Source organism: Cryptomeria japonica, chromosome 5, assembly GCF_030272615.1.
Source record: "Cryptomeria japonica chromosome 5, Sugi_1.0, whole genome shotgun sequence".
Classification (NCBI taxonomy): Eukaryota; Viridiplantae; Streptophyta; class Pinopsida; order Cupressales; family Cupressaceae; genus Cryptomeria; species Cryptomeria japonica.
The window spans coordinates 671,719,135-671,731,633 of NC_081409.1; the positions used below are offsets into that span (position 1 = coordinate 671,719,135).

At 32.4% G+C, this 12,499-nt stretch overlaps 1 protein-coding gene across 1 annotated transcript; it reads left to right on the top strand.

Moving 5' to 3' along the window:
* Positions 1-10,022: 10,022 nt before the first annotated feature.
* Positions 10,023-11,560, top strand: LOC131039527 (xyloglucan endotransglucosylase protein 2). Its single transcript, XM_057972305.2, has 4 exons — positions 10,023-10,372; positions 10,450-10,550; positions 10,642-10,835; positions 11,005-11,560. The coding sequence occupies exons 1-4, from the start codon at positions 10,207-10,209 to the stop codon at positions 11,354-11,356; spliced, it is 813 nt and encodes a 270-aa protein (XP_057828288.2). The 5' UTR covers positions 10,023-10,206; the 3' UTR covers positions 11,357-11,560.
* The last annotated feature ends 939 nt before the right edge of the window (positions 11,561-12,499 follow it).

The following is a 12,499-nucleotide window of genomic DNA, read 5'->3' on the forward strand; positions in this document are numbered from 1 at the left end:
TTTCCCTATAGCAACCAAGATCTAGAGTCAAATGAATAGCACATAAAAAAAAAAAAGTGACACAAATAAATTGTATTCCTATCAATGATGCAATACAAAATGTCCAACTGATTGAATTGGATTACATACGATGTAAATGAGTCTGCTTATAAAGGCAAGGCCATGAGAGAACACAATCATGACATGTAGCACAATGATATACAAGGGTAGGTAGGGTACATAGAAAAAATAATAGAATATTTCACTAAAGGTGGATCACCCACCGAAGGTGGAATATGATACAAGATAACACCACAAAAGGTGAAATTTCTCCTACAAGCAACTTCCCTAGATGCACACTTTCCTAACTGCCTCATATGCAAACTATAATGGATGCATTAAATCCTAAGTCAAATTAAGTAAAGTGTAGTTATGAGACATAATTTACACCAACAAAAAGAAATCACGAGATGCCTCTTACTCATCCAGTTAATGACACCACCAAACAAAAAGAACACATAGCCACTAGTGAATCTTTGACTTTAGTCACATGCGTAATTTGCATCTAAAAAATATTATTTTTTCAATGACTTATCCATGTCATTAGTACCATGATAACATAAGAATTAATCAAAAGTCCCTTCAAATATATAAAGTCTTGTAACTAAGAAACAATGTAATTATGTGTGAAATAGAAAACCAATCAAATTTAGTGAATTCCATTATGAAGAATGCAAGACACCTAAGAAGATTTGAAAAGGAAAATCAGAGTTAATGCAGTGTAAGAAGCATTGAGTTCACCAAAATGTGATGTGGTGAAATAGGGTTCACTAGTTTTTGTCTTAGGCCTATTTCAATCTTACATTCGGAAGGAGAATGATCAACTAGGCTCAAGATGACTCAAGCACAAAGTGGATGCAATGGTCCTTAATTGTTGAGTAGAAATGTGACTATGCAAATTGAAGAAATGTGAATAAGGATGAAGATGACCCTTTTCTATGTTTAAGGGACTGTAATAGATTGATAACCCAATTCCAAAAAAGTATGCAGTAATATTGGCTAAGACTAACCTATAGACCAAATTTGAGGCAAAAATGCAGGGATTCGTTTGCCCAACTCAGCTAGCTCCAATCAATTTTGGCTCTAACAAATTGTAGATTGCAGATCTCTATCTGGTGATTCTACACCTCTTCCTATAGCTTCACCACCTATTCCTACACATGGAAAAGAAAGGAAATTGTTGGGGAGAAACCTCAATTTTGGAATTAACCTTGAAATAGAATTGAATGAACTTGAAAGGAAGAAAGTCATTAGGTAGAAAATGCTAGATTTGAAAATGGAAGTGTCTTATACCTTGATAATATAAATGCCTCTTTGAAGATGATCATGAATGTTGATGCAATAACATGACTCCACACAAAAGACCTAAAAGGACATCACAAAAGACATGCTTGTATGAAGGTTGTTGAAGGTTGCCACAATGAAGAATATGGTGAGATGAAATGCCTTGAATGTTGAATACTTGAATTCTTGAATGCCTTCTCCTTTGTATATTCATGTTCTTACCAAAATGAGGGAGGATACCTTGCTTATATACCTCTCCCATGCATTTTGGGGTGCAAAACTCAGAGTAGGATGACATATGAAAATATTTCTCGCTCAATCTACTTGGTCATTGTGTGGAACAAATTAGGGGAGCGGGGTACCCTAGGTACCTTGGTCCCTCCAAGATTGATCCGAATTATGGATTTGGATGACAACACCTGAGTGAGAATCTGTGGTATTGTGGATTTGTTTACATGAACAAGGTAAACATAGAATTGAAGCAAGCCAAAAAGTAATCAATTCAATTCAAAAATCCAACATATAACAGTTCATGAGATTCCAAGGGTCACCAAAACCCCTTGAGAATCAAAATCCAACAGTCATATTTGTTTATTTACATAATAAAATCCAAAACTACAAAATTTTCAAAAAACTATATGTAATTTTATCCTAACTTTAACTAGACATAACTTTCTACTCAAGACTCGAAATCGCGAGCCTTTTAACTCGTTGGAAAGGTCTCCAAAAGTTGAAGGTGAAGTCCTGAAAGAACATGCCTACGACAATGTTCTAAAGGATAGGCCAAAGTTTCAAGGGCTGAAAATGCCCTGAAGACCTTCAAAAACACCAATTACTAACATGTAGAAAAACTAGAAAAAATATGAAAATATTTTTTTTCAATATTTCAAATTTGCTTCTGATCAAAGATGGTCCTAAATTGGGACCTGGGGTCCTAAATGAGGAGGAGACGCTGAAATGATATGTTGAATTAGGTAGTGATGAGAAGAACCGGATGCAGGAGACCATACATGCTAAAATAGGGATTAGTTGAGCAAGAAATTGCACAAGGATGCAATTGAAAAAGCACAAAATTGTGTCACGTTTCAGGCTAACTTATCAACACAAGTGAATTTAAGTAATTCTAACTAAAAATTAATTTTAGTCAAACATATGATCTATATAGATTCATTAAAGCTAAGTTATATGTGGACCACAACTTTTCCAATTGGAAGTGTGTACTAAATGTATATTTTATACCACTTTGGGTCTATTTACAAAAAAAAATAAAAAATAAAAAAACTCGTTGTTTTAACAATTCCTACTCTTACAATTAATATTTTTTTTGAAATGTAAAAATACCCTTTTATAGATCTATAAGTGAATTTTCAAAAATATATATCTTTTAGTATTTTAATTACTTTTTTATATTTTATATTTTATTTTTATTGAAAGTGGGTCATCGGCACTAAAATATAAGGTTGATTATCTTGTCAAGGAAAAATACTAAAATTTAAGGAAAAATACTAAAATTTATTTAAAAATTTGGAAAAAAATATGATGTAGTAGAGAAAGGAATCTATGTAAAGATGACATAATTCTTTTCTAATTTGGATAAATAATTAAGAAAAAAACTGGTGGGAATTAGAAAGAGTTATATTTCAGCACACACAACTTTTCAAATTTATTGAAAAATATATATTTATAAAAAATAGTAAAAAATATATCCATGCAATAAAGTTTCAAGTTATCAATATACACAAAACAATTGATTAAAAAAAAAAAAATTTACTAATTAAAGTGTGGTGGCTTGTGTAACTTCAATTTCAGCATTTTATCAACAACTAAATTATGGTGTTTACTTTATAAAAACTACATTCAAATTTTTTTTTAAATTTTGTTAAAATTACAAACATAAAATAGACAAAAGAATATAAATTTTATATGTTTACATTATTTCAAAATTCAAAACATATATTTCAATTTCTATTGATTTACTTGAAAATTTTGAATCAGCATTGACCATTTCCTTTATAAAAGTGTGACACAACTACACTAATTATGTTGCATGATTTCCTCAAGGAATTTGGTGCAACTAATAACATTAGTACTATCTTGTGTGATTCCATCGCGTCCTTCATGCACAAGTATATAAACATGTTAATAGTCTTGCATGATATCTTAAAATCATTTAGAGCAAGTAATATTATTAGTGCCTTCTTGTGTGATTCCCTCAAGACTTTCATGGACAAGTATATCTACCATAGTCTTACACAATTCCATCAAATCCTTTAGCATAATCAAAATTTTAAAATCACCATAACATATAAAATGTCAAATTATTGCACACTTAATATTCTAATAGGTTTAGAAAATGGATATTTTTTTCTTAGAATTGTCAGTCTATCCTAATGTTAATGTTTCTAAATTACAACACCTCCAAAATTGAAATATAAATGCAAAAATCAAGAAAAATACTACAACAAGTATCATGGCCTCAAGTAAAAAACATTCTTGTACCAAACTATAATGAAGATAACATGTTAGATGCCAATAGTACCATTAAGAAAATAATGCATGATATGAGAGCACTATGAACCACTCACGGTTCCGTTCAATCAACAAGTAGAAGATACACTTGCATAGTATGGTTAGTCATACCAAACTAATGCAAGATCATGTCAGTATAACTTAGATATGTTTTTCTAATGTCTGCTTAACTCCACACATATTGAGGTCATTGAACCCAATGCTAGTTGTCAACAAGGTGTACAAACAAGGAACCATACAATTATGATTCCAACATATTTGTAGCTATACAAAGAATCCCAATATAGATACAAAAATCAATGATAGGGTGTTCACAACACATCACATATAATGGGGTCATCATATTCAAAAGGGAACATAGAAAACAAACAAACAAACAAACAAACAAACAAACAAACAATTTCAATTTTCCTTTTCATTACTTAGCACTCAAAATAACTTTCTTATTAGCACTCAAAATAACTTTCTTATGTGCAATGTTATGCAATATAATCATTACAAGGTTTTCTTAAATTTAGGATCTTTCTTTATAAAATTTAGCTTTGGAAGTGCTTATATGGCTCAATTAATACTCTTTCTATGTGAATATATTTTAAATAGATACTTTCTTTAATGAAATAATTTTATAGTTTGCTGAAAAATACATATTTATTATTTCTATATTTTGAATTATTTTAATTGCAATTCTGTAAATGTAATAATTAATGTAAAAGTAACATGTATTTTAATGGATTGTGGCTTTACTTTCTCGTTGGTGGGTGGTTCTTATCTATTTACAAACTATCACAGATTTAGTTGTATTTGTTTTTTGGTTCTAGGTTTGCTAATGTTTTTGGACACCTTTGGGTTATGGATGTTATAGGGACAACATCCTTGTTATGCTGCTTTTAATATCAAACACATGTATTTTTGCATGAATTTAGTTTATAAAATTATCATATCTTGACTTCACTAATGCTTTTTCTAAAGATAAATCATGATCCATAGATATCTTGTTCATCACTTTAGATTTGATGCATAATGCATACTTAAAGCAAATCATTTTTGTAATTAAAAATTTAAACCTTAAATTAAAAAAATTCAAATTTATACCAACCTTTTCATTAGCCATTGCAATCAGATCTAGGTAGAACAAATTTATATTGTTTTGTACACTATTTTGTTATAATTACAAACATTCATTCACTTTGAATTTTTCGAAGACAACTTAGAATCATTGAAGGACATTGTTGTGGAGAATTTATGATATCATAACAACATTATAAAGTATTGCTTCACTATACATCATTTTATCATGTCTTTCATATATTTGCTTATCATACTCAAAATTTTCATTAATTTTTGAAGACTTTGTTATCAATAAATGATCACAATATAAATGTAAACATGTTATAAATACTTTTATTAATAAGAATATATATTTCTTACTCAAACAAATTATTATTATAATATTTAAAAAAATAATAACCACTACCATAACACTTACATAATTTTAAATCAATTTATATAAAATTATCTTTAAAAAATTAAGTCAATTTATATAACATTATCATTAAAATATACCATATTTAAAACAAGTTTGTCTTTCAACTCATTTTAGTCATGACAGCTAAGCACATTTATAATTATGTTGTAGAAGTGGATATTTATAAGAAACTTGGTGAATTAAGAGGTATGGTGGTGGTGGGATCCACTCTCACATCTTAATCCATCACTTTCTAGAGGAAAAATAAGTTAGGACTGATGTTCATTTATGTATATATAATTTGAAAAGTTTTGATGTAAGACTTGGTAAATTATCTTTCATCAGAAAGGGGATGGTTTGGGGTCTATTTAAAATTTGAATTGAAACTTGAATGATTGAAGTCATGGTTGTGAAAATGAAGTAGATATAATCCATAGATGCATATTAGATCTTGGGAAAAGAATTAAAAAAATATGGCTTGACAATAGTTTGGGTAGAAGCATATTATAAATTATTATCACTATTAAATTCAGTTCTCACATTCTTCAATTTGTACCCTCCAATATATTTTACTATCGATATAACTATTGTACTTTCTTTTGATATTAATATTAATTTAATTTAAATTAATTTAAAAATAAAAGATTTTATTCTTAATACACTATCCTTAAAATATAGCATATTTAAAACAAGTTTGTCTCTCAACTCATTATAGTGATGATAACAAGACAGAAGTTGAATATGTGATAAGAAACGTGGTGAATGAAGAGGTATGGTGGTGGTGGGATCCACTCTCACATCTTAATCCATCACCTTCTATCAAGGATAAATCCAAATTGTATTTTGATTATTATTATGCATGGAGTGCCCTAAAAATAGTTACAAAGTCATTTCAAGATGAGGTGGATCATTTATTGTCCATGCACTTTTATTCCCACATTACCTACGTTATAATCTTCAATTTGGCATATTGCCTAAATATATGCTTTCTACTTTGAAATATCTCTTGGTGGGAACCCACATGTAGAACATGTCACTATCTTCTTTTTTTCTTTTTTTTTTAGCATTGAGTTATGGGGTAGGATTTACATGGAATTTTGTAGATATATGCAAATGAGATAATTGTTTTAGTTTATTGCTTGCAATTGGATAATATGTATATGACTGAAAAGGAAATTATATTTTTATAAAACAAATAAATGTATCTAATTAAGTATAAATTTAGTTGGAGTAAATGATGATAATTGGAATTCATAGAGTATATGATCATTTGTAATTGTTGTTTTTGAAATATAAATATGATTAAAGAGTATTAAATGAATGTTTTGAAATATACAATATTTAAGAATTTAAAATAGATGACGAATCTAGGGATTAAGGACAAGTGTGCAAAAGTGGATTTGTAGTGGATCTAAAAATTTCTATATAGAATTTATAAAATTTTGTTCTCTATTTTGTGTGATTCACCTTTGTTTCTTTTGCTATCTAAAACATACTTATTATTTTATTAATTTCCTAGTAGAATTGTCATTGTGTTGATAAGGAACATGTTCCCCCAAATGTTTATGGAAATGTGTCTAAATGATTGAAAACATCACTTTTCACGCATGCATATGCTCCTAGAGTGTTTTTGCAAATCTTGATTCATTTTAACACACTAATTTTAAAGTGTTGTGGTATAAACATTTCCTTAATTTATCAATGTGTGAAATGAATGCATTGAATGCCTTTAAATATAAGGACATAAAAACACATCACAGAAAGGTTGGGATTATAGGTATTATTAACCTTGCAATAAAAAAGCCTTGTTGTGATTATAGATTGTAAATAATGTATGCACTCCAACAAATATGGAGGTGAAATTTTGATGTCCCTATGTGTGGACATAATTATTTATTATACGTATTCTCTTACATGCAATTTTAATGAATTAAACACTTGACCTAGAAATATATCATTTACGCTAAAAGGTGGAGTATAATGGTGGTAGTTAAAAATCAATTATAACTCGTCAATGGCACTTTGGGAGTGGAGAATCTTGTTATATGATGGATGAGACTCTGAGTTGTAACCTCCAAAAAGGAACACTAGACTTCTCAATGGTAATAAAAGAACCCACACAAAAGAACAACTTAGAATTGAAACTAATGGAAAACGTGGACACACAAATTTTCATTCAATGTAAACGCAATATTAATTCTCATTTAGGTGACGCGTGTTTCTATGGAGGGGAGGAAATGGAAAAAGCAGAGCCGTATTGCGAGTACCACCATTTGAACCAGTTCTTCCGCGAGGGCGAAAACCTAGTTAAGAGGGTAGACGGATTCAACAGGGAGGAGCTCCCTTCCCCGTGGGATGAGGTCTATTACATTGTGATGAATTATTTCATGCTGGAGGGAAGGTATCGTATCTTCTATTACTACCATCTCCCTTTCCTTAACCATTTGAGAAATAAGGACTATTTTTCTTGCTACATTCTCTGGATGCTAATGTGAAGGATATTGCCGAGGCTAAGAAAAAGGGTAAATATTTCCCTATCCTCCACTAGGGCCTCATTCTTCGCCTGTACAACTTCCACCTCGCTCTCTGCCCGCCCCGTTCTATCTCTGTCTAGAATGTGACTAGTACCAGTCCTTCGACCTACCCTACTGCTAAAAATGATGCTAGCCCCCCTCGGCTCCCAAAATTTGGCTCTTGCAGCAAGAAAAATAAAAAACACTCCCCTGAAGAGATCATAACTCCCAAGAAAGTAAAAATCCAAGAGATTGATTCTGACATGGATATCACTAACAAGGCCAATACCCCAGCCGCTCAAGCAGACTTGCCTCTAAACCCTCAGAAAAATCCCTAAGAGACCCCTCCTCTTCGCATGACACTGTAAATTCTAACCCAACTGATAATGTGGTTTTGCTCCACCATAACCCGACTCCTCACTCTGTCAGTTCCACCTAGGCTTCTGAAAGCCTCGCATCTTCAAAGAGTCTGGAGCCTGCAAATTCCCCTTCCCCCACTTTCGGACTGAAAAAAATGATGGTTGTGGAGGAGGTGAGTGGCATAAAAGAGGAGGAGGATAACAACCTGGCGGATTTGGAGAAAAAAGTGGTGGCCCTATCTAATAATGTGCAGGATATCACTAGCAGACTGGAGGTGGCGGAATCCAAAGTGCATGATGTTTCTAAATTTGCGTTGAATGTGATGCGCTGCTCAGCTACTACTCTGTGCCTCATGCAGGAAAGTGCATCCAAGGGTAAAGGCAAGGACGATGAGGACTACAAGGCCCTGTTCAAATTCCTCACCAAGGAATGGGCAAGAAAGCTCCTCCCCAAGAGGAGCCATGGGAAAAAGAAATAATATTTTCTCTGAATGTTGTGGAAAGTTGGTTTTTGTCTACCTTTAGTAGCCCGAAGTCGGATAGCGTTAGCCTATGTTTTTATTTGAATTTCTATGTTTATTGCCCTGTGTGGCACATGTCTAAAACTTTGTTTATTACTGCTTTATACCTGCTAAACTTACGCAGAATGATCATTGTTTTTGATAGAGGTAAAGGGCTGTAACTCTGCTGATTATATGCGGACAGTGATTTTGCCACTGTTCTCCTTGTTGTTCCTATGGGTCCGTCCCCTTGTTTTTTGGCTGCTTCTAATATAAAAAACATTAATAAGTCGTATTATATGCCTACACATTCAAGATGTCATGGGTTCTACTTTATGCTTTTATTTTCTAACTTGGGGGCATATTTCATACTCATTCTTATATATTTAACTCATATTTTTTCTACATTCCATGACTACTATGCTTTGTACGATTCTTATACAGACGTATTCTCCATGTTTGCCCCCTGTTTCTTCACATGTTTTCATGTTACTTTGTATGTTCTTTAGTTACTATGCTACTTTGTATGCTCTTAGATTCTTATGTAGGTTATCACACATTCCTTATTATGTTCCCATGCTAAATAATCTTATGGTTCTTATGTTCCATAATTATATGATGTTATCTCTATGTCATGCTCATTGTGATTAATATGTTTACCTCTTATATCATGACACACACACTGTAAATTAGATTAATTAAATTACATCCTTTATTTTACATTATTAATTTTAAATAAAAGAACATAGTTAAAAATGAGAAAAAATCACTTCATAGTAATCTAAAAGATGTAAAAGACTAATTAAATTCTCAAAATCGAAATATCTACCTCTGTTTTCCTGCTGCTGATGTTTATCTCTGCTTCTATAAATTCAATTCTCTGTTTTCCCTCTGGAGATGCGTTTTTACTGCTTTTATTTAGAATCTTTTTGCCTCTTCTTTCAAAAGATTATACATATGTGCACAGACACATTGTGTGGCCATAAGCTCCGGGTAATCTTTGATATTACATGGAGGCCGACGTGGTTGCAGATTTGATTGTCACCATTCAACAAGCTGGATATCATTTTAATATCCACTCTTTTATTTATGATCAATACACAACCGACAATTTTTACCCTCATTTCTTTCATATGCCCATTCAATGGAATTCACAACAAGAAAAATGCAGAGCGCCCAATTTGACCTAATTGTGGTGGCGGCGGGTACAAGTTTCACTCTTATCTTCGTTCCATGGAAAATAAGACTAAATCTGCGAAAGAGGACAAGCTACAAAATTGTCATATAATTGTACTATTTATATAGGCATGGATGGCCACTCCAGTGATGACTCATCCAAATGAAACTGTTCCTGAACAAAGACTTCTCCTATTTCACACCGACACTCCATTTTCCAACGATTCTGCTCCTATTCCTCTCTCAACTCTATGTGGATCAACTTCTATAAATACCCACTCCGCACCCTCTGGTTTACAAACAAAGTAAATTAATCACTAGTATTCACAAGTTTCTGAGAAATGGGCAGCTTCCTCTTCCATGGGTTTATTGCAGTTTCATTGCTTATGTTGCTCAAGGGAGCAAGCAGTAGCTTGGACAAGGAATTCTATGTCTCCTGGGCTGCAGACCATGTTAGATTCTTTAATGGTGGCCAGGACCTGCAACTCACCCTGGATCAAAGTTCAGGTAAGAAATGACAAATTCAAGCTATTTCTGTAAAAGAAAATTCAACTCTGTTAATATTGGGTGTGTTTGTTTAACAGGGTGTGGCTTTGCTTCGAAGAATAAGTTCCTGTTTGGGAACATTAACATGCAAATCAAGCTGGTTCCTGGAGACTCTGCTGGCACTGTCACTGCTTATTATGTGGGGTTTTTTAAATCATAGTCTTTATTTGGTTGATACAGACTGATTTTTCATGAAAACTCAACTTATTTTTTAATGATTTGTTTTGCAGCTTTCTTCTGAGGGACCCAACCATGATGAACTGGACTTTGAGTTTCTGGGGAATAAATCAGGAGAGCCTTATGTTCTTCAGACAAATGTGTATGCAAGTGGTAAAGGTGACAGAGAACAGAGGATTTATCTCTGGTTTGATCCCACCAAAGATTTTCACTCCTATGGTGTAGTTTGGACTGCTCAGCACATCTTGTATGTTTCACTCTTTGATGATTGATAAAAGTTATTTCTTAATCCTCATGACCCAATTGCTCAAGTCTATACCATAATCAAATCCAACTTTTCATTTATGCTCTGTATTTTTCAGCAAGATCATCTTTTTTAATCCTGATTGACTGAGTTTGAATGACATGAAGTGCAGATTCATGGTGGACAGTGTGCCAATCAGAGTGTTCAGCAACCACAAGGCAGCTGGGGTGGCATATCCAGATAAGCAAGCCATGGGAGTATTTTCAAGTTTATGGAATGGGGACAACTGGGCAACTCAAGGGGGTCTTGTGAAGATAGACTGGTCACAAGCTCCATTTGTTGCATCCTACCGTAATTTCAATGTTGAGCCAATGACAGCATCATCTGGAGAAGGTACGAGTGGGGTGAATTCAGAGCAGTGGAAGAAATTGCAGTGGGTGAAGGAAAACTTCATGATATACAACTACTGCAATGACAAACAGAGATATCCTCTGCCTCCACCAGAATGTACGACAGACATGTAAATGTATGGTTTCAGTATGCTCTGTATCTTCCTAGTCATGGAAATCTAGTCAAGGAGGAGATGTTTAACTAGATACTTAAATAGAACAAAGATGTCAATATGTAATATATCCATACAAAGTAGTATGGGAAAAATAAATTCCATTACTCTATAAAGTTTAATATTTTAATGATAATGATGAGGAAATGGACAAATTTTCTGTCAATTTTTACCTGACATTGGTAAAGGTGATTGTGAAATATCAGTCAAAATCAAAGTCAAGGTCAACTTTCACAACTTTACACAACTAGAGAAGAATCTTTCAAAACCCAAGTGCACCCTTAAGTGAAAAGTGGGTCATGGTATGAATTCCTCTAGTATTTATAGAAGGTTCAAGGGATATATCCATAAGAAATGAATGGTGAAATCTAGATATATTTTAATATTATATAGTTAATTATATGATAATTTAATTTTTTGATAATAAATTTTAATTGTGTAGACTACTTGTTAATAAGAGTTATAGATTAAATATTTAAGTTGGTTTTATTGGTATTATATATTTATAAAACTATAGTTGTTATTTGTTTTTTCTTTTGGTAGTATAGATTGGAATGATTTGAAGCAACCACCTAGATTGCAAGTCAATCAACAAAACTTGATGGACAAAATACTTAGAGTAAAAGCTACATGATAGGACATTATTCAAAATAATTTATGATATCTTCTACATAAGAACAACTAAATCAAATATTTGTTTAACATACATAAAAATTCAGAAGGTACACAAAGAAGTACATAAACTAAAAAGGTACAATAAACTTGGAAGTGCATATACTAAAAGGGTACAATGAACATGGAAAAACTACTCTAGACAATGGACATAGTCAATAGAATGCCTATTTTTAATTTTTTGTACACACCAAATTGCCCAAGAAAAAACACTTCTACTTATACAACACTAAAAAACAATAATTAAACAATAACAACCCATAAATGGTCATGATGGTTGGCCCAAGAAGGATCCCTCCCATAATAATGTGTTATTTCTTACTCTTGAGTTGTAGCAACGCCAATAAAAAATGCTCAAATGTAAGAGAAGTGAAGGCACTTAAAAAGGCAAAAGGGGATTGAAATGCTTCTTGGATACCCCACATGTTAGAAG

Excerpts from the sequence above, each read along its gene's own strand:
- LOC131039527 (XM_057972305.2), top strand. The coding sequence starts at position 10,207 with ATGGGCAGCTTCCTCTTCCATGGGTTTATTGCAGTTTCATTGCTTATG. Across the intron at positions 10,551-10,641 it reads GCACTGTCACTGCTTATTAT|CTTTCTTCTGAGGGACCCAA; the intron begins GTGGGGTTTTTT and ends TTTGTTTTGCAG. Across the intron at positions 10,836-11,004 it reads TGGACTGCTCAGCACATCTT|ATTCATGGTGGACAGTGTGC; the intron begins GTATGTTTCACT and ends CATGAAGTGCAG.